This window comes from Uloborus diversus, chromosome 9, assembly GCF_026930045.1.
Source record: "Uloborus diversus isolate 005 chromosome 9, Udiv.v.3.1, whole genome shotgun sequence".
Lineage (NCBI taxonomy): Eukaryota > Metazoa > Arthropoda > Arachnida > Araneae > Uloboridae > Uloborus > Uloborus diversus.
Window position 1 is genome coordinate 81072691 of NC_072739.1, and position 25953 is coordinate 81098643.

The window sequence follows — 25953 nt, forward strand, 5'->3', positions numbered from 1 at the left end:
GCAATTATACAGACTAGCTTTTCTATTAACGTTGAATTAGGAAAATGGTCCTCATACTGTTTTTGAAATTGATGACGCTAAGAAAAGGATCAGTGTTCGGCCTAAACAGGTCCCTCTCCCCTTTCCGCGCAAAACATGTCCACCACCCCCCTGCCACCCATAAAAATGTTCACCGCTCCTCAGTATTTTCCGACCGCCCTCCGGGGGGTTTATACCGCTCGGGGAGTTCGCTTTAAGCTTTTTTTATGGAGAGGAGGGACTTAGTGTCTTTATCTCTCTCATCTCATTATCGCACAGTGCGTTAAATGTAATATAAAAATGTTAATCGCTATTATCGTCTGCGAGCACTTATGGAAGCTGTATCCCTTTAACTCATTATCTACATTCGCGGGAAGTGACCTTTGTTTTTTCTTGTAATTTGCATGATTTAGGATGGAACCTGAAAAACTAAAATATTTGTTGGAAACAAGCAAGGATGCATTATCAAAAGCATATATGTCCGTACAGTAATTTTTCTGTCGGAGCTTCTTTACTGTGTGAAGACGGTCGTATCTTTTCAGGTGGGGTTTTTCAAAAATTATTTTATAATTTAAATTGTTCCTAAGAATTTTTTCTGTTTTCGATACAAAGACTTAGATTTACATGCTTATTTCTATGAAATAATTACATTTTAGCGAAGCCAATTTTTTTCACACATTCTTCCAGAAAAACGTAACGCAAATCTCGGAAGTTGTATGCTCATATTCTAGTAATGACCCCATCCCAGTTGCTTAGAACAAATGAAATGGTCTAATTCAGGGGTTTCTCAAACGGTTGGTCACGGGATGTGTCCCTGGGGGGTCCCAAGATGCGGAAGAAGAATATACACCAGAAAATATATAAACTAGTATTTTCAAAGTACAGAAATTCGATCTTTTTTTTGGGGGGGGGGGAATCCCCCATAGGATTACGTACCCCTTTAGCCCTTCAAAGAAATGTAGCTCTCCCTCCTCCAATAATTTTTACAAGTTTGCACCTTTGATCTAAAATTACTTCTCTGAAACTTCAATTTCGGAAAGTTTCAGGGAGGGAATTTTCAGGCTTAATCATTCCCTTAACATCATCAAAGAATATCGGTATGTTGCCGGTGTAGAGTTTCTCAATGGAGAGGTGATCACTCCATTGCCTTTCTCTTGTATTTGTGCTTGCTTTCAGAGCAATTAAGTTGCTTTGATGACTATTCGTTCACTTTTTTTTGGCTTACTCTCAATTAACATGTATTTATCTTTGTACAGAGCAATGATTCTCAACCTCTCTTTCATTACGGTACTAAATCTACAGTAGTATAAAACATTTAAAAGATTTTTACTCTGTTACTAAACAATGTATCACTCATTTTGTAAAATTGCATTGTACACAACACAATACATCTATAAAATGCAGAACAAAAATAGGATTTCTTCGATAAAGGGGGGGGGGGGGGGTCTATCCGCAACACAGTATTGTAGTACTCATATTATTTTTAATATTGTTGCTATTATTCATACATCTGTTGTATATTTTAGGTTGTAATGTTGAAAATGCATCTTAATGGTTTGACAATATGTGCAGAAAGGACTGTTATTGTAAAAGCAGTTTCTGAAGGCTGTCAAAAGTTTCAGGCAATTTTCATTACAACTAGGTAATTATCCAATGTTTTAAAATACGTTTCTTACTACGCTCTTGAATCTAGGAACTATGGATACTTGATCCCCACTTTAGTTGTCAATTTTTTTCTCTGCTGCAAATTATCAGTAAAAAAAAAAAATTGTGAACAATGGCAATTTTTTTCTCTAGCTGACATTATTTTGTTTAGTTGAAATTAAACATAGTTTTGGTAAAATATTTTTTTTTTTTCAATATTTTTATAAAGGGGTCATGTATCCCCACATCAAGGGATACATGATCCATTCATGGGGGATACTTGATCCCACTGAGAAAATATATAGACTTTTCATTAGATCAGCAATTTTTTATAGATTGTAGTTTTCTACATAGTGTTTCTAAAAATAACACTGCTTCTAATTTTCTTTATTAGACTATAGTAACGTGAACATAAAATAATATTGTTTTAAATTCCACTAAGAAATTTGAAAAAAAAATGGTGAACAACTTTAATGAACCTATGATGCTTTTGATCAGTTACTTATTCTCCAATACAGGGGTCAATTCACGTTACGTCATTGTCACGTGATAGCTCCATTCCTCGCTTTGTGGATAGTTAGAATAGTGTTAAAACTGCATGGTTGATAGGAAGGTAGCAGCGATTTCTTTGTTTTTTAAGTGTCTTTTTCTTGTGCATTTGGTAGTACCAATGCAACATGAAAAACTGGTGGCAGAACAATAAAACCTTCTCCTGTGCAAAATCCGAGATTAGTGAAAGAATGGTTAATTCAAATAAAACACCCCAAAATTATGAATACTGACGTATTTTAATCTATATATAAATGCATAAGTGTGACTAGATATTACCATGTAACCAGGGGCACCAACAGTAAAGGAAAGGAAAGGAGGGGCTTTGGCTTTTGAAAAAATAAAATTTAATTTAAAAAAATAATATTCATTTCATAGTTTGTATAATAAAAAAATATGAATTAACTAACTATACAAAGTAAGTTAAATTAAATTCCTTTTAAACAAAGGAAAAAGTACAAAATACTTAAACTACACAGCACCAAAATTATTAATGTCTTGTTTCTGTTCATGAGTGCTCGCAGGAGATGCACTTTCACACTCTGGTTTTTAAAAAAATAAAATAAAGCTAATAGGGACTTGCTACAAAATACTTTAAAAACTACAAAAGACATTACAAAAATGATTCACATCATGTTTATATCCACAAATGTGGGGGGGTGGGGGGTGAAGTAAAGGGTTGCCTTCTCCAGGGGTGCCCACCTAGCGAGAGGGGGGAGTATTTTAAAACAGTATTTATTTTAATGCTTGTTTAATATAAATTTTTCAAAAAATAATCATGAACTTTAAATAAGCGAACCTAAATGCATTTTAAGAAAAGGCAAAGCACAAAAATATTGTGATCAGAGAAATAAACTTACAAATTAAATAATTTAACGAAATTACAAATTCATCTAAAAGTAGATAGAATTTGGGTAATAAAAAATAAATAAATAAATAAAACTAAAAAATAAAGAACAACTAGCAAAAAAATTTTTTTGGAATGATTTTTGTGCGTATCCTATGATGGCGACCAAACACTAACAAAGAATAGTTCAAAAAACATTTTCTGATTTCAAAACTGTAAAATCACAGCTAAAATAATCGAAAGCAAAATGCCAGCAGTACTGTTTTCCAGAATGGAAAATGTCATTTTCAACATTACTTATTTCTGTAATTCCAAAGAACATTAACAAACAGCAAGCCTACTAAGCCAACCCGAAGAGATCAATACTCAAATTCACAATTCGCGGTTTGTTTATGTAGCTATCACGTAATGGTCTACTCTATCGCCATCTGGAGATGAATTGACCCCACTGTGAACAGTATATTTTATAAATATAACTCACTATTTTTTTAAAGTAGCGCAATGAAGCTAAAATTACAACAAGTAATTTAAAAAATAGGATGATAAGCACAAAAACTGAACTTATTTGCTTCTTGTTTTGCAATAATAAAATTAAGAGTTTTAGCAATTAAATTAATTTTAAAAAAGAAGGAAGAAAAGTGTAAATATCAGTATACTTATAAAAAAGAAAAGAAAGCCTAGCATATAGTTTCAAAACCTGAAAGGTCAACTGCAAAACAATTTGTATGTTGTAGTTCTGAAAGTTCCACTCAACCCAACTGAATGTGTGTAACTTTTCACATTCATTCTCATTTACTACACTTTTGTCAATTTTTCAAGAAAAATTGAGCATATTTTTGCTTTAAAAAATCCAACTATAGCAAAATCATTTTTTTCATTCAAACAAGAACATCTATTTCAACTTGTTCAAGCACATTTGGCTAATCAGAACATTTGAAGTGTTGTGTGGGTTACAAGTGCAAAATGATATTTTAAATATTTAGCATATTTATTGTAGTTGTTTACCTCTATCACTCATACTATGATAAATTTTATTATGTTAACATGGTTTTGAATGCTTAAAATTAAACTTAACTACCTAAACAACAGTTGTATTGTTTTCATTGTGTTTACATTCATAGGGGTACTTAATCCCTGGGATCATGTATCGCTTTAAACAAAAGGATCAAGTATCCCTAGTATGAGATTTCTACAAACATACTTGTACTATTATTAACAATTAGTGGCAGTTTACTATAAATTTGTCTTAATTATTAAAGACTGTACTTTAGCATAACACTTTGCTATTTTTAAAAAGTTGTATATAACAGATAATGTAAACTTCAGAATGCTTTCCTTAAAAAAAGTTTCCCTTGACACAATCAGAGAATCATTTCTTGAGATAAAACAAAATAGCTGAAAAAGACTGAGTGTTGCCAGTTTTTATGTACAAGTATAACTATAACATTATTGTCAGATTTCAAACCTCTACTTAATGATTTTGGTACATTTTTGGCTGTGGGATTATGTATCCAAAGGGATCAAGTATCCCCAGTCTCCCCTATCTTTTGAACTTTGTTTTAAATGATAAACCAATGTTATTAAAGCACAATTGTGTGTGTGCTAAAATATTGTGAACCGTGTAAAGTATAAGGAGAAGCATTATCAATGCAAAAAGTTGAACCTCTTTATTTCAAGATTTCCATGAAATCCAAACAGGATTTAAGAAAAGTTTTTTTGTATTGACATTAAAATAAAACTTTTTTTTGTTGCAAAAAAAACACCCTGATTTTGATACATTTGGACACATACTTGTAAATGATATATTATTAATGATCACATATGAGTTACATTATTAAAAATCTACTGCTCTAGGCAATGTTATGGATTCCCATGACATTTCCATCCATGTGCACAACTAGACCCCACTAGGAGTCTACGTACCAAATTTCAACTTTCTAGGATATACCATTCTTGAGTTATGCAATATACTTACAGACATCACGAGAAAAACTCATTGTAATTAAATCAGGGAAAGTCAAAATGGATATTTCAGGTGTTCATACGTTCTTAGGCACTTATCCACGTGTGGTTGGGTTGAAAAAAAACCTCATTCATTCATTTGGAGGTGAGCAAAATGGAAATTAAGGCCGATTTTTGAGTGCATTTTTTCGCGATTACAATACTTCTTTTTTTGTAAAAGGAAGTAAAAATAGGCCGGTGGATCACAGAACAAAAAGCTTGGAAACTTCTGCTCTAAAGGAAGGAACTACTCTAAGTTACATCATAATCCGAGATAGTGGGTGTTTTGGTGTGATTGAACTGGTTTGAATGACTATAATTACAATATTTTGTGTGATTTCAAATAAAATGTGCTTGATTTTTTTTTTTTAATTGAAAATATCTACCATTGTGATATAAATAAAAATTTCAATCGCTGATTTTCATACTTGTCTTTGTACATGAGAAAATTCAGAATGTAAAAATGTTTTTCAGGTCTCCAAGTGATGAGTACATTGGGCCCTGTGGAGCATGCCGGCAATTTTTAGCTGAGGTAAATAATTCCATTAACCTCAAGTTATAATTCCATACTGATAATGTTAAAGACATTATGTATAAACGGCCAACTAAATTTAAAACAAAAATTTAGTACTAAAATTTTTCTAAACTATGTTTAAGGCAGGGGTGCCCATCCCACCCTAAAGGAGATGCTGCACTCTCTCAAATGCTACTGAGCACTGCTCCAAAATGAGATCAAACACCCTCCAAAATTCTTCTCCCCCCCTCCTTTTAAAAATTTTAATGGTGCATGCTGTGTCATGGATCCTCTCTCATCAAGAAGTTATGCCTAACTTTGAAGTGGCATTTCCGTCCAACTGTGGCATGGAAATAAATCTACTCTTGACAGGATTTACAAAGCAGAAACATTTAAAAGTAACTTTTCTTGTGAAAGTGAATTAAAAGTGTCCAATCAAAATGATACTCAGCAGTTTAAACAAGTCAAAAAGTATAAGCCTTTCTGCTTTAAAACTGAGAGGATAGACTTTTATCTGCAAGAATAAAAAAATGAAAAAGAGGATTAGAAAAAAATAAAATGAAGTGCAAAGATTCTGGATTCATCAGTGTTGGTAATCTGAAATAATTCCGTTTTAGAGCTTGAATATGGTACCTTGGACCTTGCGGTGATTTAAAAATTAGCCAAAGAGATAAAACATTTTAATTTTGCATACAAGGCAGCATTGCAAATATTTTATATTGAATTGCAAATAAAAGGTAAGGGGGCACAGAAACAACAAACCCAACATATTATATTTTCCTACAATTCCAGTAATCTACTGTAAAATTGCATTACAGCGAATACCAACACAATAAAATATCCATTTCAATTAAATGTTCAGTCTCATTTAATTGCGATTACATTGCTCGAATTCTATTGAAACGTAATTTCCATTACACGATCAAAATTTGCTCCCTTGAAGTTATATTTGTATTTTCAACTTTTTTCTGTTCATTAAAACCGAAGGGATCAAAAAACCTTTCACACCGTTACACGTAACAGCTCCTTCCTGTAAACTCTTCTAAATGCCTACAGTTGTATTGAAGTAGAAATTTTCCTTCATTTCAGAATTAGTCTGCAAGTCAAAACTTTTAAGGCCAGTTTAGGAGGCCAAAATTTTAGTGTTTTTTGTGGGAAGGAATAATCAGAACTTGTTCAAACTTGGAGGATATTTTATGCATGTTTTGAAGTACACTTTGTAATTTTTTCAAGTTATATCCGTCAGAAACAGTGGAGTTAGAAGCTCCTGTCCATAGACAGTCGCCATCAAAGCTTGTTTCTAGTGGGCAAAGTCACAATTTTTATCCTTAATCATTATTTTTTTTCGTTAAGAATCTTATCGTGATCAAAAAAGTTGAAAATTGCATGTTTTTGAGGTGTTGGATTACAACGGCTTGTTTTTCTCCCCTCCCCCACACCTTTATTGCATTTAAAATTTAAAAAAGAAACAATGAATGGTCAATAACTTTTTGACCTAGACTGCCCATCAGTTTTTAAATATTTGTTTCAAGAAAAACGCATTTGAAAGAAAAAAAAAATTAGGGAAAACAAGCATTTGAAATAATCAGAATTTTGGCAACATATTTTTGAATAGTTTTACAAATATTTTATGGCACAAAAGAAAATGGATTTTTTACCTGTCTAAACTGGTCCCCCCCCCCCCTCAAAACATTGATAACCTGGTTTTGTAGTTAAAACTACAAACTCTTTTTCTGAAACTTGGGGGGGGAAAAATTGTTTTACAGTACATTGCGTTAATTTTCGGTTTCATGGCTAAATCATCGAGTTTTAATGTTATTTTCAAACAAAATTACTCAGTTGAATTGTATAATAGAAAATCAATATTTAATATTCAGTACAAGTACAAAAATACATGACAGGCAAAATTAACAAAATACAACATTTTCAACAAAGTATAAGTAATAAAATTTGAGATTGATGACAAATTGAAAGTTTTCACTGAAAATAGTATGCAAGGCATGATTTTTCCTATTAATGGCAACATAGGTATTGGCATCTTTAAACATTTATTTGCAAGTAATTTTAGTGCTTTTAAATTTTTAATGATGTATATGAAACTAATAGGGGAACCAAAAAGTAGTGTCCTTTTGTTCAAAAAGATAAATTTGTATTGAGTTTTTGTTTTTAATCAACGATTAAACAATAGTTGGGGCAAACCTAACCTGGCAGCCAGGGCCGTAGACAGGGTGGGGACCGTCGGGATAAATCCTCCCCCAAAATTTTAACTTTTCTCTAAAAAAATAAAGAAATGAAAACTATCTAATCAATATTCTTCCCTCTACTCCTCCTTCACTTGACCTTGTTATACAAATCTTCTTTCCAGTCAGACCCTTTCTCCTTCTCATCTCCTCCACACATACATACACATTTTTTAAAAAAAAATCAAAACGTCCTAACTTTTTTACACCTTAGTTCTTTTTCAGAATGTTAATGACTTTAATTACAAAATAACATTTTAAAACTAGCTGTTGTGACTATTTTCACTAACTTGCTCGAAAGTTTTTCTAAAAGCCTCTGTTGCGTGCATTTGTAATTGTAGACATGTAATAAACACTGTATCATGTATTATAGATCGTATAAGCGCAGGCAGTTAGTTCTCTTATTTTGTCGAGTCTAAATATATTACGAAATTTTTGAAGTAGTTAATCAAAATAATTATTAGAAACTGATTTTTAATTACATTTCAGTTTAATTTTTGCAAACAACATAATAAACATAATTGTTAAACGCTATTTTTTCCCATTACATGTCTGGATTCATTTTTGCCTCCGACCATGTCCCTCCCCGAAAAAATTCCTGGCTAGGCCTTGCTGGCAGCATTGTAATTCTGTGATTAGTATTTGCATAGTTTTCACCATGCTGCCAGGTTAAACCTGTCCCAACTATACAGTTGTTATCAACATCCTCTGGCCCTACCATCTGCAAACCTTTGATCTGATATTGATAACAATCAGTTGGCTTTAGAGCAAAATATCTTAAGATGGCATTTCGGATATCAGTCAAATTTTTAGGTTTTTTGTTATTTTATTATAGCAATCAGAATGGAGACAAATCAGATGATGCAAGATATAACGAGTAATATTCAAGCATTGTCAGGTGTGATTCTGAAATATGACCATACAAGACCTGTGCTGCTTTATGCAAATCTGGGAAACAATTCATAAATTGGGTTGCCTTACCCAACATACCTTCCTGACATTAATTACACCATCTGTTTTCCCTCTATTCTGATTGCTATGGGAAAGAAAACTCGGCCAATATCCAAAATGCCATGTTTGATATTTCGCTCCAGAGTCAATTAATTTGTATCAATCCGGGATTGAAAATTTGCACACTAAGGGCAAAAGGATGTTGATATCAAGAGTAATTAAATTGATAAAATATAAAAAATTGGTATAAATTATTGTTTGAAAAAACTGCATTACTTTCTGGTCCCACTAATACAACAATAAAGTAACTAAGTAAACAATAAAGTAACTAAGTAACTTAAAAGTTGAGGTAGTTTTGTTTCAAATATATTGCAATTCCTTTTTCTGCAAAAACATAACACAATATGTTTCTAGCATAGGAACTTTTAACTAGTAAAAAAAAGTTTCAAAGAACACACTTTAATTATGAACTCCATTTTTTGCTATAGTTATCTTTGATTTTATAAATATTTTTGCAGATTTTTATTTTTAAAAGCTGAACAAAGCATCATAGTCAAGTTGTAATGTGCAGTTTATAATGTATCAAATGGTATTTTTTCGTATTTTTGTAATTTGTTAGGAATTATATTAATTGAAATGCAAATTATCTGTATATCAAATGCAGAACTAAAGAATTTGAAACTAATCAAGCAAAAAGTTTTGCTGAAAATTGCATTACACCCTTAAATTTACGATGAACCTTTTTCTTCTTTGGCGAAATGTTATTCAGTTATCAGTTAATGTAAAAAATCTGAAACTGGTAAAATAATAATGAAAACAAAAGTCGATGCAAAAAATTATAAAAAGCAACATAGAGAAGCAGGCAGAAAAAACGAAGTATCAAGCTTCAGAGAAAGGAATCCAAGCTTCATTATTTAAATTGAGTAGTTAATGATAATAACTACTCAATTTAAACAACTAATTCTTTTCTGAGTATTGCATTTGCTTTCAATTGCTTATGTACATCTGAGTAGCATAGTTTTGGAACCACTTCCCTGAGTTAGAATGTGTTCTAGGTTTTTCTATTTTTGTTATATAATCCCGTTTGTTGCAGTTTTGTATCAGCACATTGAATGGATGTTTTAAAATGCAAATTTTACGTATTTTTACTATCCGAATCATATTTAATTGCAGGCAACGAACGCTGTTTATCCACTTTGCATTGTATTGGGTTTTACGGCGCAAGAGCCTTATCAGGCTATACTGCAAATCCATTTTGCACGGTTTTCAAAACTTGAATCACTAATAAACATATTATATTTCTAATTTTTGCTTTCTTTTTTTAGTTTGGAACAAATTGGGATGTTTACATTTGTAAAAGAGATGGCACCTACTTAAAACATACAGTTGCAGAACTACTTCCTTATGCTTTCACACCAGAAACTTTGAAAAGGAGTTAACAATTTTTACATTTGTACAAAAATATTCAACTGCCACATCTTAGTCATTTTATACAACTTTTTTAAATACTTAAAAGTCTATTATGTTTATACATTTTGTTTGTAGTTATTCTTCTTTTCATATCACAGTAACTGGACGATTTGATTAGCTTCCAAAATATCTTTTCTCCAAAATGGCTTCACCAAAAAGGGCACCTTAGAGAAATAGTTTAAATATTGAATTTAAAAAATACATTCAACATAGCTTGTATTACATTGACCTGTGAATTATGAGCTTTCATGTGTAATAAATTCATTGAAAGAAAAATAATACAGACACACATGCACACATATATGCTACAGACATAATATGAAATAATCATTTTTTATAGAAATGTCCTACATTGCATTAAACTATACAACTCGTAATAAATAAGTACAGTTTAGATTAGATACATAAAATCATCAAAACATTTATGAAAATATGCACTAAATTTTTTTATTCAAGCAAATAAGTTTTCACGGTTGCCCAATATTTCGGTCTCTATGAAGAACAAAATAATTTTTGTAATAGTCTAAAAGTGAGTGAAAAACGCAGTAATATGCAGTTATTTTGGAATCTTTTCATTATAATCGGACTACATGCAGTAGACCTCGATATAAGGTCACCTCTCTGGATTTCACAATACTGACCTTTTAGGAAATTCATAGGAGTTTGTCAAACAATACCGCATGTAGCGATAAAATAGTATAACTGTTTTTAAAATTTAAAAAGAAGGTAAATGGGCTATAATGTTTCGATTGAGTTCATAAATTAAAATTTATGGAATGAATAAAAAGTTATAAAGCTCTTTTTTTTAAATATTGAGTCGGAATAAAGTTGTGTATACAGACGTCCCTCGCTACTTCGCGCTTCGACTTTTGCGGCTTCACTACATCGCGGTTTTTTTCTAAGTTTTTGTTTTTTTTTCAAATATAGTAATTAGCCTTTTTTATGTGCTCGTGTATACTTTTTCTACAAAAAAATAACAAAGTATATGTCTTTTAAGTAAGGTCTGAAGGGCTAGTTGTACTAGTAGAGGCTAGAGGGAGTAGAGGTACAAAATCGCCGAAGAAAGTGTATGGAATCGCTATCTCATGTAACCGTTAAGCACTAACTGGAAAGTATAAATCCCTGTATTATTACTAGAGGATAAATACATCTGTAAATGATGTTCAACAATACACTAGCTTTTTAAGTAGTATACGTAAATGTAGAGGAAGAACGGGGGCTCCTACGGTCACTAACGGGCAATTGCTTCATCATCGAACAAGTTGAGGTTTTTTCATAGACTAGTAGTAGTGAGTAAGAACTGCGTGTGTGTGTAGTTTATTTCCAACTAATTAACAATGTGATATCTATTGCGTCTAACATACCTAATTTTCTCATATTTTGTGCAATATATTAAGTCATACAAATGTAATGGTGGCTAATGGTGCTGTTTTATGTCTAGGGGGCTCTAACTATGATAAAAACCTATTTAAATTGCCGTAAGTAAGTTTTATGCGCTCTAATTAGAAAAATACATACAGAATCCTACTTCGCGGAAATTCAGTTATCGCGGTAAAGTTTGGAACGAATTAACCGCGATAAACGAGGGTTGACTGTAACTATATTCAAGCAAATTACCCCCCCCCCCTCCATATATAACATCTCTCACTTTAAATAATCCATATTGGGTCATTCCATGTTGACTCACACACCTAAAAAGTGGGTGCTCGCAGATTATAACAATATTTTGCAGGTTTATACCCATTTACTAAGTGGTATAAAAAGCCAAATTTTGACCCTCTAGCTGTTGTAGTTTTTTTAGATATAAGGGGTTGAAATTTTAATGTTTTGCGTCACCGGCTCATACTTGCCTGACCATAACTCTGGAACAAATAAAGTTATAAACTTGAACTTGATATATTTTGAAAGTTTACATTAAGAGCTTTAAAATAATATATTACATGATAAAAAATACAATTTTTCATTTTTAAAGTCATTTGAACTGACCTTTGACCTTGAGTATTTCCAAAAGTTTTAATTTTAAAAAACTGAAAATAATATATTTTGTATAAACTGTTATTTTCTTTATTTGTGCCAAGTTTCATGTTGGGACAACACTGGGATCATGCATAATTTAAACTTTAATGTTACTTCAAGTAGCCAAAAATCAATTGCTATCAATTGAAAGTCAAAAACCTGTGCTCAAATGTGTCATAATCATGCTGATAATACAAAATTAGAAAAATGAAAAATTCATTCAATGTGATGTACAATGAGTACATTATATAAAATAATTACACAAATTATCCATGCAGTCAAACTTGACTTAACAGTTATATACTTCTTGAGAATGCTTTGCTAAGTTGCGCTTTCTGCTTCTGCAATTTTATATCTCCTTCCAGTCTCTGCACTTGTGTAAAAACTAGTCTCAAGTCTTCACGCACACAATGTTACGGCAGATGAAAAGGATTACAACCAGGTGTGCCCCGATGGAAGGTCACGGGAGGCCAATATGAGCTTCCAAAAATGTCCTTATTCAACAAATTTGTCTGATGATTCAGCAAAATTATCATCATTCGGCAAAATTTGGAGTTCTTTTTGGCAAAATTATCATCATTCGGCGAAATTTAAAGTTTCATTCAGCAAATTAAGAATTTCTGACCTCTTAAAAATTAAAAGTTTGGGTTGTCTTTGCTCACAACAGACTAAAACTGCAATGCAATCACATGTATAATTTCTATAAGCACTTTATTACTTGTAGCATTCTATTAGCACTTTATAAACACGGGGTGGTTAGTTGAATCAACTTTTCAAAACAGTTGCTTGTTAACTCATTGATTGGAGCATTCCATTGTCTTCAAACTAGGCAACTTTGTAGACTCAATCAAAAATACCCCACAACGCTGTTAAATCTGAACCAAGTTGACTAAACAAATTTACTCGTGTGTAGAGAGAACGCTTGGCATATACCTTATGACATTTATGCTCTGATCTCTTCTGCTCTTGTCACCACTTTACTTTCATTATCACTGCAATTTTTTTTTTTTTTTTTTTTTTTTTTTTTTGAGCTTTCTACTTAATTTTCTGCATTTTATACTACTTTTATTTGGTGAAATAAATTTTTTCACATGCAAGATTGTGTACCTCGGGAAATTCTCGGAACTGAATCCATGCAGCTGTAAAATCATCCAAGGAAAGTTGGACAAAAGTGAGCTTAGAAGTGATTTCAGTGTTCCGATAATCCATAACATAGAATTCCTATTCGATGTGCTGGAACTTTAAAAAAGACCTTATATGCAGGGTGAGGGTGACCTTATATCGAGATCCGACTGTATATGCAATACTGTACAAAGAAGCAAAAAATCCAGTTGCACATATAATATGGGCTCTATAAGTGACATTCAATAAGAGAATATTGTTCTCACCATGCTAAACTAACGAATGTGAAAGATCGTTAATCGCATTTTTCAAATTCGATGGTTTGCTGTAGCACTCAAAAAGGGCTATCTACTGCTAATAACTACTTCAAATGATAGTTTTACTCTTAAAAATATCTGTATTAAACCACTGAAAATAACTAAATGCGTCAGGTAAAAAAAAATAATTGCTCTATTGAAAAGTGACGATTTTAACATTTGATAGTTTAGCATAATGCCGAGTCGCCTCAGTGCAACAGTAAAACATCTAATTCCAGGAATAACACTACAATATCCTACTGTTGCTCTGAGGCGACGATATATTGAGCTTGCTTTTTTTTTTAAAGTTAAAATTAAATTAAATATATTTTTCTGACCCTGTTTTTCCCGTCTGGCCGAAAAATCACACAAGGGTCACTGAAAACCTGGAGAACCTTGAATTTTGCGGGATGCCGGCCGATGTGGGATAATACGGCACATATATATATATATATATACGCAATAATAGAAAAAAGTTTTACTCACCAACCAATATAGCTTTGGCACAAATTTTCATGTGAAGTGGCTTGCTTAATCAGAAGTTCTACTTGCTCATCCACTTCCAAAGTTTTATGAGGATCAAAATCTCGACCTTTTTAATATGCAAAGTTTAATTTAAAAAAAAAAAACCCACATAAATAAAGTAAAAGGCTGGCAAAAGAAAAATGTACATAGTGAAAAATTTATAACATACCTGTTAGTTTATCACGAACTCGATTTATAATCTGAACAGCTTTCTCATTTAATGCTTCTGGCTGACTAAAACCAGAGTCTGAAAAGAAGGATGAAAAAACTCCATGAATGTTCTTGCTTTTTTACAAAAATATTAAATTTACTGAACAAAACTCAAATGCAGTGACCTTGATAACTCAACACCTGGGTAACTTGACATTTATTTTTCTTATTGTTAGTCCAATGCTAATTTCAATGAGCGAAAACCTCTTTAACTTGACACGCATTTGCAGTAACCCCTATAAGTCATCACCCAATTGCTCTTCTAGTCCAATTTTCGCAACCAACATTCTTTCATATTAACCGTCTCTCAAAATTTTACACTACGGTTTCTTGGTCAGCACTTTTCTGGAAAGCTCTTTAGAGAGTTCAATTGCAATCAGATTGCAATTCTAAACGGATATGATAAATGTACCCACAGGAGTCTTAGAGAAAAAAGACACTATGACATGTTTTTCAAACAAGTTTGAGCAGGACTTTTTATCTTAATTAGACCTGACTGACAAGAGCCTTTTACATCTTTTTTTGATAATTATGGATTTATTCCTTAGGAAGTATTCAAATAATATTAGTGAGTTTATTATTTTTATATATGTTTTTCAAAAAAAAAAAAGAAAATAGAAAGAAAATTTAAGTACTGAAATTAATTTTCATAATGTGAGTGTTAAGTATTAGTAAGTAAGTGACCCAGAAACTCTTTAGGAATTAAAATAATGGAACCTCAGTAAGTAGACATCTGCTTAAGTCAACATGATTTCATGTTCCCTTGGGGTGCCAAATTATCAAGGTTACACTGTATATGAGGCATGTTTTTAAAGTAAGTAACCGTTTTGAAAAAAACAAACAAAAAAAAAAAAAAAGTACAGACAAAGAAATTTATTGCACAAAAATATACCACCCTTACGCTATTTTTCGACATGCTTCCGTGATTTTCCAAGCATCTGTCATAGTGTGGTACAGGTTTTCGTGTACCCATTCGGAAAAAGTTGCCGCCTGTGTAGTTAACCAAATTGTAACATATTCTCTGAGCTCATCAGTGATGTTGTGCCATGGACCGCCAAGGAAAGACTTCAAGTGCCGAAACAAATGAAAGTTGCTGCGAGCGAGGTAGGGGCAGTTTGGAGGATGTTCAAAAAAGTCCTAAAACCCTGTAAGAGTCCTCATGGTTGACTACACAAGCGGTAACTTTCTACGAATAGGTATACAAAAACCTGCACCAGTCTATGAAAAATGCTTGGAAAATCACAGGAGCAATGCCGATAAATAGCGTAAGGGTGGTAAATTTTTGTCCAATGAATATCTTTGTTCTATCTGTAATTGTTCTTTTTTTATTTCAAAACGGTACTTACTTTAAAAACGTGCCTCATATATATAACTAGTACCTGGACGACCGAGTCTCGCTCGGCTTTAAAAGAATTATTTTTTGTCAACTCATGTTTTTTTAAGGTTCAATATTTTTCCAAATATATTTGAAAAGCTTCAAGCACTCGACCTTCTTATAACACTAAAGTACCAAACAAAGAAGATTCTGAATGTAATTAAAGCAACATTTTGCTTTAAACTATATGTTACATTTGTTTCCACTATACAATTTTTCTTGTCAGTAATTAAAATATTTTGACCTTGGAGCCAGTTTTGCTATGGTGAAATCGGTTTTCCATTTCACGATTTTATCCCAATCGAGATTTTCTTTTTGAACAAGTACTTTTAGTGTAGTTGGTCACTTTACGCCAGAAAATGCTACATACAGCATGATATCCATCAAAACTGTTGATCCACAAACCTATTCCCTCAAATGATAACAACTGTCTTAACAAAACATAAACAGTCTCAAGACATACGTTTCTTCGAAATAAAATTTAGATACGAAATTTAAAAAACATGTTAAACTATTTGAAGTGTAAAAAGAAAATAAATAAAATAAAATAGGACGGTCCAGCAATAGTTTCACTTAAAAAAGAAAAAAGCCTTACATTAACTTACATAATGCTTTAGAATTTGTTTTAAATTAGCCAAAGTGGCCAATATCAGCCAAACCTGGCAACCCTAAACAAGTTTAAAATTTTAAAGCGAGAAGAGATAAATTTTCTTTGTTATGGTTGCACATCGTCTGCCTGATGCGTCAATTCACAGTTTACTTCAAGGCTAAACTTAATTAGACTATATTAGAAAACTGTTTTTTGTAAAAAATCGCATTTTTACAGAAAAAACACTGATGTAGATGAACTTAGAATGCAAAACTACAATTAAATCCAAAATTTCATCCAAATCGTTAGAGCCGTTTCCGAGATAAGAAATATATATATACCCACAAGAATTGCTCATTTAAAGATATAAGATAATGTAGCTCAATCACATGTGATGGGAAACAGCATAAAAGAAGAAAAAAAATCCTAAATTTAATTAGTATTGAAATCATAATTAATGACAGAGGGAAAATCCATTTGAATAAGGAATAATTCATTAATTTGCAAAAACAAAATTTGAAAAAAAAAAGGAAAGAAATTGAATTTTTTAAACTTAAAATACTCAAGTTAGAAATTTATAAAATAGCCAATGCAATAAAATATATTATTATTTGAATAATTGATTTTTATTTCAGAACTGTATTAAGTTTCAGTTGACTTACCAATAAGAGCACTATCTCCTTCTTTTGAGTCTGCCTGAGATTGAACATCTACTTCTTCTAGTATATCTAGACACAAGGGGAGAAAAATCGAAATCTGATTAAATTGTCATGATTTTCAAATTTTAGATGAGTGTGTCTTGTAAAGAATGCTTTGATAATGAGGATATTTTGTGAAACCAAACACTCTGCATGGATGCATAAAAGTATTTTTTTCTTCAACAAACCTACTTGAAATAACAAAAAAAAAAAAAAAAAAAAAACTATAACTAAAATAAATTGTTGGTTAAAAATATATAGCGCCAACAAATAGAAAATAAATTATTCAAAAAGAAAAAAATAAATCACATTTAGAATCCATGCATAGCGTTTAAGCAGCAAAAGATTTATTTTAAACAAATAATGCTAATTAACACTGGGGTAAAACTTCTACAAATTGGAACATATTCCACACCTACTTTTATGCTTTTCATCATAGTTACTAGACAAGTATATATTTTTTTACTTGCTTTTTTTTAAAATTCAAACAGCAAAAATGTTTATTTTGAGTGCACAAGCTTTTTTAAGCATAAAACAATTTGTACACACCTATAAAAATAATATTTACCCTAGAAGTAAACTACTGAGTAGGAAACATTGAATCTTTCAGGATTTGGGTTCAAATATTTTGTTAATATTATTTTACTTTCTCCAGCTTGAACTACAAAAGCAATATATAAACAATTTATTTATTACTTTATTTACACCTTTTGTATTTTAGGTTGGCAAAAGTAATATGCTAAAAAAAGGGTTCAAAACAAAGCCTAGAAAATTAAATATTGTTTGCAGTTACGAGGTGCGGCTAGAAATAAAAACCGAACTAGCACAGGTGAAACAATAAAACGAATGCAATAAGGCTGAAAGTCGCCTGGCCTGTCACGTGACTCTTGCTCCGCCTACTGCTCGAGTTTCATCTGCCTCCTGCACTCAGTCTGCCCGTGGCGTCTGTTCTAAGTAGTTGACGTTTTGTCTGTGTGTCGGAAAAATGTTGAGTGTACAGAAAGAACAGCGTGTTAACATCAAATTTCTTTTCAAACTTGGAAAATCTGCAAGTGAAACGTTTGTAATGTTGCAACAAGTTTACGGCGATGATTGTTTATCGTGAACACAAGTGTTTGAGTGGTTTAAACGATTTAAAGATGGCCGCGAAGACACAAGTGATGACGCTCGCACTGGCAGACCATTGTCAGCAAAAACTGATGCAAACATTGAAAAAATCGGTAAACTTCTTCGAGAAGATCGCCGTTTAACAATCAGAGCAATGTCTGAGTTGACAGGAATTGACAAGGAAAGTGTTAGGCAGATTCTTCATGAAAGTTTCAACATGAACAAAGTGTGTGCAAAAATGGTTCCAAAGTGTCTCACAATTGAACAGAAGGAACGCTGAAGAATGATTTGTTCTGACATCCTAGAAAACATTGAAAGAGATCCCACCTTTTTACAAAATGTTATTACTTGTGATGAATCGTGGTTTTTTACTTACGATCCCGAAACCAAACGCCAGTCGATGCATTGGAAATCTCCTGATTCTCCACTACAAAAAAAAAGCACCAATGTCAAAATCGAAATTCAAGGCAATGATGATTGTTTTTTTTTTTTGATGTCAAAGGGATTCTACACATTGATTGGGTACCAGAGGGACAAACAGTGAATCAGCATTACTACATTAGCGTCCTGACTACCCTACGTGAGCGAGTACGGAGAAAACGGAACGATTTGTGGAAAAAAAAGACATGGATCCTGCACCAAGACAATGCCCCAGCTCACAATGCGTTGTCAGTGAAGATGTTTTTAGCCAATCACAACATTCCCATCTTAGGCCATCCACCCTACTCACCTGATTTGGCCCCCTGTGATTTTTTTCTTTTCCCTAAAGTCAAGTCAGCTTTGAAAGGAACTAGATTTGAGAGTGTTGAAGAATGTATGGACTTACCAAAAATGATCTGCAGCATTGCTATGAACAGTGGAAAATTCGTATGGAGCGGTGTATAGACCGAGGAGGAGAGTACATTGAAGGAGATAACATCAAATTGTAAATAATGGAAAATAATTTTTTTTATAGCATCAGTTCGGTTTTTTTCTAGCCACATCTCGTATATTAGTTCACTTCTGGAGTACATGTAGATAATTTTTTAAAAAGATTTTAAAATACAACTTGAAACAAGCAATATTACAAGCATGCATTGTTAATTTAAGAAAGAATCAATATAAAAATTAGAACTCCATTTGATTGGGATGACATCAGTTAAGCAAGTTTGCTATGAAATTGGTCTGTGTTTCAAAGATGGCGAAATAAAACTGAATGAGATTTTTTTTTTAATGATAACAAGATAAAATAAAATTAATATTGAAAAAAAAAGGAGTTGAGTTTTAATCACTACATTCATACTGGAATACTCGGTGGCAAAACATTTGAATGAATTAGTATTTGCCCCAGACTTACCATTTTGATCATGAATTGATGATGATGATTCACTCCTGTTCTTTGAATGTTTTCCTTTAGGTTGAGCTAGAAAAAATAATTAATTAAAAAAAAAAACTTCACTAAATGAATTAAGAAACATTTTTTTTTGAGCATAATCAATTCATTTGATATAATGCCCCCCCCCCTCCTCTTTTTTGTGAGAACACTACACTGGAGATTTTCATTGACTCAAAGGAGGTTTTTAACTTAATACAGGTTATTAGTTACATTTAGAGTTTTCAAATGCATGACTTCTGCTCATAACCAGGGATGAGAGTGGTCAGAGAGCAGAAAGGAGGAAATCCAAAAAAAAATTCGTAAAAGAGATGATATCCAAAACCGCATCAAAGTAAAACCTGAAAGCCATGATAGTCAAAAATTCAATACAAAATGGCTAATTTACCAGTTTCGAAGGTAATACGTATTTAATTAAGTATAAGTAATAATTTTGTACAGCATTGTACCATTTCTTGCAAGCGTGTTTATTAATAAATAGTTCTAAATTTTGTAAAAAAGGCAACAATTTCTAACCCCTGAACAAAGGGTTGGGGGAGTAAGAGGTTAATCTTTTTTGCATCACACAGTAGTGTCAATTTTTCATATTTTTTAGAGAAAAATACATTTTTTCATTAAAAACATTTGAGTTTATAGTGTTAAACGAGTGAGAACAAAAATTTTAAAATTAGGTCTGTTTGCAAAGTAAAAATTTATAAAGGAGAGAAAAATCTAAAATTTCTTTATGTGGTAGAACATACTTTTCATAGTAAGAATTGAAAACAAATAAATATATATGTATATAAACGATTGGTTATCTTTTTCCTTGCATTGAAACCCAAAATTTGTCTTTAAAAACTTCTTAATATGATTTCGGAATCAAAAGAACTACTTGCAGCCGCTTCAATTAATCATGATATCTCAAAACCTTTAACAGGCTGTAAAGCTAAATGGTTTGAGATTCACCATAAATATTTTTTACTTTTTTTAATACACAAAAAAAAGTAACCATGCCAAGTTCCAATAAAATTCGAAACTGTGGGTGCTATGCCATATTTTTTGATTGACTTTTGCATTTTTTCTAAAATAAATTAAAGAAATAAAAATATTATTAAAATGAAGAATAAAATAAGCAGATATATGATAGCATATCGTGAAAAAACACCCCAACATTAAAAATAATTGAAATACTTGCAGGAGGCAAAAAGATTGAAATCTCTAACGAGGCATGCAAATTTCGGCGCAACATGTGTTTGACATCGTTGGCATGATTAAAAAACATTTGTTATTGGCAGTTATCACGGAGTATGAAGATTCGAGAGAGAAAAATAGAAAAAATAAGAAATCGGGGGGCCGAAAATTGGAAAAAATTGTATTTTTTTTTCGATTTTTGAGAAAAAAAGGCCTGAAAGAGGCAAAAAAAAAGGAGGAAAAGAGGAAAGATTCTAAAAATCAACAGAAAAAACCTAAATTCCGGCAAAAGCCGGAAAAATCTCATCCCTTTAAACTTTTTTCAGAAAAAGACATACCTTTCTCAAAAGAATTGTTTAAATTAATATTTTGTGGAAATAAAATTGGAACTATCACAGCTATGCTTTGCACATATGCTTTTAAAAATTCAAATTAAAGCAAAATGTTACTAGCTGAGCTATGATTGGAAGCTAGGTAATAAGAAATTCTCTACATGACTTGAGCTGCACTTTTCTTCGTTTGCGAGGTCATTTTCTTGGAATTATTGAAAACTATAGAAATACTTAAAATGTCCTTTCTGACTCAGAAAAGTTATTTTGTTCTTTTGAGTGTGTTATGAAAAGTACTTAGTATTTTTTAAGAAATTCTGTTATTCATTATCAAATTGAATTATGGTTAAAATCCATGGCACCCTGTTAATTGCAGGAATATTGCCACTGAGGTACAGCTAGTCATATATAAAATCAAGTGAAGGTAATAAAGATTTATTATTTACAGATGTATTAAATTATGGCAGTAAAAATTAAAAAGCCAAACAATACAATTTCCAGCAATCTCTTTTTCTTTTTGTAGTTTAAAGGGGTATGTTTCCAAATTACAAACATCAAGAAGGGAAAAAAAATACTGAGAGCTTGCCTGATTTTTTCTGCAATGATGACACTAAAACAGAAAAGGAGCCAAAGAAATAAGATTTGAGAGTTACCATCAATAAGTCTCCAATTTAGTAGAGGATCATAAACAAAAGCTTCCAACACTGCCATAAGACTATCTTTATTGTCACGTAAAACTTTCATGACTTTTTGGCAAGTTTTTCTATACGTCCCTTCAATACCGGTAACCTAGAGAATCAATGAAAACTTATTAATGATTATGAGCATAAATATAAGTATGATTAAAAACAGGGCCGGATTTGGAAGTGTGGAGGCCCCTAATCAGTGTTCGAAAATATCATATTTTTGAAAATATCCGATACTTTGATATACATATCCGAATAATTTGGATATATATGTATATATCCGATATTTTCAATCAGCACTTTAATAGTAAATACATCCTGAAATTACTGATATTTATTTTTTATATTATAATTTATAGGGGAGAAAAAACGTAAAATTTGCTGACCTGTGAAAGTTAGCATATTTTGTAAAAATTTTACTATGGGGGGGCCCTTTGTTGTGGAGGCCCCGGGGCAGTAGCCCCGCCTGCCCTCCCCTAAATCCGGCTCTGATTAAAAATAAAAACTGCACAAGTTAAGAAAAATGATTCTAGGTTAACTTTTACAATAGTGATAAAAAAAAGAGAGATTGAGAAGAAGATTAATAATAATATTAAACCATTGAGTACCAACTTTTTATTTCTTTAGTAGAAAACCTTAAACTGATTTTTCAGCTTAAATGTTGTAAAACAAATCATTTCAATAAGAAGAGTGTCCGAAAAGTCCTTGACACATTTTAACAATTAATGAAACAATTAAGTCATTGACTTCCTTAAGAGGTTTTCATCTCCAGCTCAGTCACTTTCCTATGCCGGACTGATGAGTGCTAATAAGCACGAAACTGCAGTCCTCGGCTGGAAATGACTGAGCTGGCGGTGTATTTCACATATTTCTGCTTTAGCCCTGGCTAAAGGGCGGTAATTTACTGAATATACCTTGCCTCGCGTTCAATCTTCGAATTGAACCGAACCATTGCTTCGGTCACTCGTCTGGTCTGCTAATTCTATATTAGCTACCAGTTTGTTTGGCACTCTTGGCTTCCTTAAGAGGTTTTCCATCTCCAGCTCAGTCACTTTCCTATGCCGAGCTGATGAGTGCTAATAAGCACGAAACTGCAGTCCTCGGCTGGAAATGACTGAGCTGGCGGTGTATTTCACGTATTTCTGCTTTAGCCCTGGCTAATGGGCGGTAATTTACTGAATATAAACTTTTTTTTGTTCGAAAGATCTCGGCGAGGACACCTCATTCCCATATTTCACTTTTTGATTTGAACTATTTATTGTTCAATTTTGAACAGTTCAAAAAAACTTAACGTTAGCGCCTACGGGGAAATTCAAGGCAATTCCGAACTGTGAGGCGAATTTGCTTCAAACAAACTTTGTAGGAAAAAGCTTTTGATGAAACCCTTGTATATAAAATATCTTTTTGATTTGAACAATTTTCCGTTCAATATTGAACAGTTCAAATCAGGGTTGGCAAAAACTCGGGTTTTTTAAAAAAAGCCCATGGACCCAGGGTTTTTTTGGGTTTTTTTAAATAAAACCCAAAAAAAACCCAACTAAAGCTGGGTTTTTTAAAAGAAATGTGGGTTTTTTTGTCTTTTTTTAGGGGAAAGGTGGGGTACTCGTAGCATATTGTAGCATAAGTATATGGACAAAGCACAAAAATTGTCTTGATAAAAAAAGCTGGAAAATTCAGCGTTTTCTGAAGAAAGGTATAAAAGACGACAAAATTCAAGAATGGTGAAGTTTCAGATTTTTTTAGTTTCCATGATTACTAACAGTGAAGGCAAAGTTACTTCTTGAGTGATAAAACCTATTGTTTATTTGTTCGTTTTTAATTTCGACATTTTTTTTTTGTATTTTACTTTATTGTATTTCATTTTGTTATGCAAAACTACTGTAGAACCTCAAGTAGTTTAAATCCCTTTTTACTGAATTCCAGCTTAATCAAGACATTTCTTTGAATTTTATGTTGCCTGTTTTTCTATTTCTGTGTACGGAGTAAGAAATATTAAACTTTTTCGTAAGATAATGAAAATACTGTACATGCTATTCCGTCTTCTGTCCGACCATTTGTAAAACCTGTTAATTTCTAAAAAATATACCTTGTTTATTCGAGTTTTGTGACGTGTTGGTTTGCAGAAAATAATTCACATAAGAGCCTTTTAGCTAAAGTAGTATCCTTTGTACAATCTGCAAATATTGAGAAAATCTGACGTGACAGGACTTAGTCAAGATAATTTGAGTACCTTATTGACCAGTTGAAGGAAAAAAGTTAAATACATTTATTTAAAATCTTTGAAGCATTTTTTAATGCCCTTAAGAGTTAAGAAATACTATAAAAGTTCAAAATTCATTTTTTATGTCCATTGCCTATTGTGAAGAAGAAATAAAAAAGAAGTTTAAATTGTTAAAGTATTTAAATTAATTATTTTTAAAAAAAAAGTTCTCAGAAAATTTTAAAAAACCCAAAAGTGGGCTAAATAATGGGTTTTTTTAAATGGGTTTTTTCAAAAAAACCCATTGGGTCCAACCCAATTGGGTCCAATCCGGCCAACCCTGGTTCAAATCCCTTAACGTTAGCGCCTACGGGGAAACTGAAAGTTAATGTAGATTCCGTACTTGAAGGCGGATTTTTTTCAAACAAATTTTATTGGAAATAGATCTCGACGCCAAACTCCAGACTCAGACAATTTAGGGGCATCTGACTCTGAATCTGACCCCTGTGCCCGACAATTAATCAAACTTTGACTCTGATTTTGTAGCTTTGACAAAAAATTTATACACGGAGGACAAATGACTGACTCTGATTCTTGGATATTCGTCTCCGACTCCTTTATCCCAAAATGAGATTGACTCCGACGCCGGAGCTATGGTTTTAACTGTGAAATAATTATTGTTGATATGACTTGTTTTTATTTTCACGCAAAAGTGTAATATTTAGGCATTCAGTTTTCGGCGGATAAACTCGAAGTCATTTATGTTTCTACAAAAGATACGCACAGACGATTTTTTTTTTTTGACAATGAAAAGTATTTTTTTAAGTTGACATTTTATTGTTTTTATTTACTTTGGTAAGTGCATTAATTCATTAAAAAAATTATTTTTGGCAACAGGGGAAAAAGAAACTTTTTTTTTTTTTTTTTGATATGATGTATTTATTTTAATGAGCTTAATAATTTTAATAATTATTTTTTCATTTTGAAAGCTGTTAAAGAATTTTTTTTAATGGAAAAAAGTGTATTAGCTGCTTTGTTTAAAAGGTGCTGCTATTTTTTTTTAACGCATCTAATTTGTTTAGATGAGTAAGGAATATTTTATTCCTAGAAATTAGCTTAAAATATTAAGAAAATATGTTTGAAACAATTTACGATTTTAGCTATTTTTGAAAATATTGATCAGGTACTAGATAGTAGTATGGGTATACAGGAAAGTAGGCTTGTATAGTTCTAGACGGAACTTCTTGTTTCACAATGTCATAAAACATTCTTGAACCTGTGAAGCATTTTAGCATAAACTGCATATTTGTATTACAACAAATTGGTTGCTTTTTTTTATGAATTTTTAAAATGTATCTAAGACTCTTCAGACACCCTGTGTATTTATTTAATGCATAAAATTTACATACAAATTTATTTGAAGGCAGAATAATTTATTTATTGCGAACATAAGTCTCTAACTAAGAGGTCAACATTTGAAGGTATAATGTGCAAAATTATGACTGATGCCAAGAAAAATTTCAGAAAAAAAAAGGTTAGATTTGTATAATCAAACATAATTTTAGGAGTTAAGCTTTCTTACAAATGGTATTGAGAATAAGTTTTACTTGTTTAGAAACTTAGGGTGTCATTTTCAACATCTAATTATAAAATGAATTTTTTGACAAATTTTAAATGTAAGAAAAGAAAAATAGGAATAAATCATACCTCCATAGCATGTATCAACATTCTGGTAAGTCTAAAAGGGATCTTCTCAGGAAATTTTTCTCTTGTCATAGCGACTTCAAAGCAATCGCCAAAATCAATATGAAGTATTTTCCCACTTAGCCTATCAAGCATTAAATTCGAAGGGTGCCTGTAAAAAGAGGTGAAGTAGTTAACTTTTACAACAGATGGTACCAACCTGTATGTAGGCTTTTTCTTTTTTCATCTTTTAATTAAACTAACACATTTAAAAGCTAAAATGTAGAACAATAATCAATAACTCATTTATAAATTTGCTTTTCTTTGGTTCTTCAGTTATA

General features: G+C 31.8%; 2 protein-coding genes across 2 annotated transcripts in view; one reads left to right on the forward strand and one right to left on the reverse strand.

Annotated features, from left to right (window-relative positions):
* The first annotated feature begins 342 nt into the window (after positions 1 to 342).
* Positions 343 to 10367, forward strand: LOC129229998 (cytidine deaminase-like). The gene is given in 5 exon segments (XM_054864383.1): positions 343 to 560; positions 1545 to 1567; positions 1569 to 1660; positions 5534 to 5591; positions 10090 to 10367. Coding segments are annotated over 5 exon segments (372 nt in total). The 5' UTR covers positions 343 to 475; the 3' UTR covers positions 10204 to 10367.
* The window catches only part of LOC129229997 (serine/threonine-protein kinase mTOR-like), a 106697-nt gene continuing 91005 nt past the window's right edge, over positions 10262 to 25953 (reverse strand). The window contains exons 52-58 of the mRNA XM_054864382.1: positions 25637 to 25784; positions 21697 to 21832; positions 19509 to 19574; positions 17030 to 17095; positions 14363 to 14440; positions 14155 to 14260; positions 10262 to 10398 (exon numbers count right to left, since the gene is read on the reverse strand). Of these exons, the coding sequence (XP_054720357.1) occupies positions 10383 to 10398; positions 14155 to 14260; positions 14363 to 14440; positions 17030 to 17095; positions 19509 to 19574; positions 21697 to 21832; positions 25637 to 25784 (616 nt within the window). The 3' untranslated portion in view covers positions 10262 to 10382. The remainder of the gene's footprint in view (positions 10399 to 14154; positions 14261 to 14362; positions 14441 to 17029; positions 17096 to 19508; positions 19575 to 21696; positions 21833 to 25636; positions 25785 to 25953) is intronic.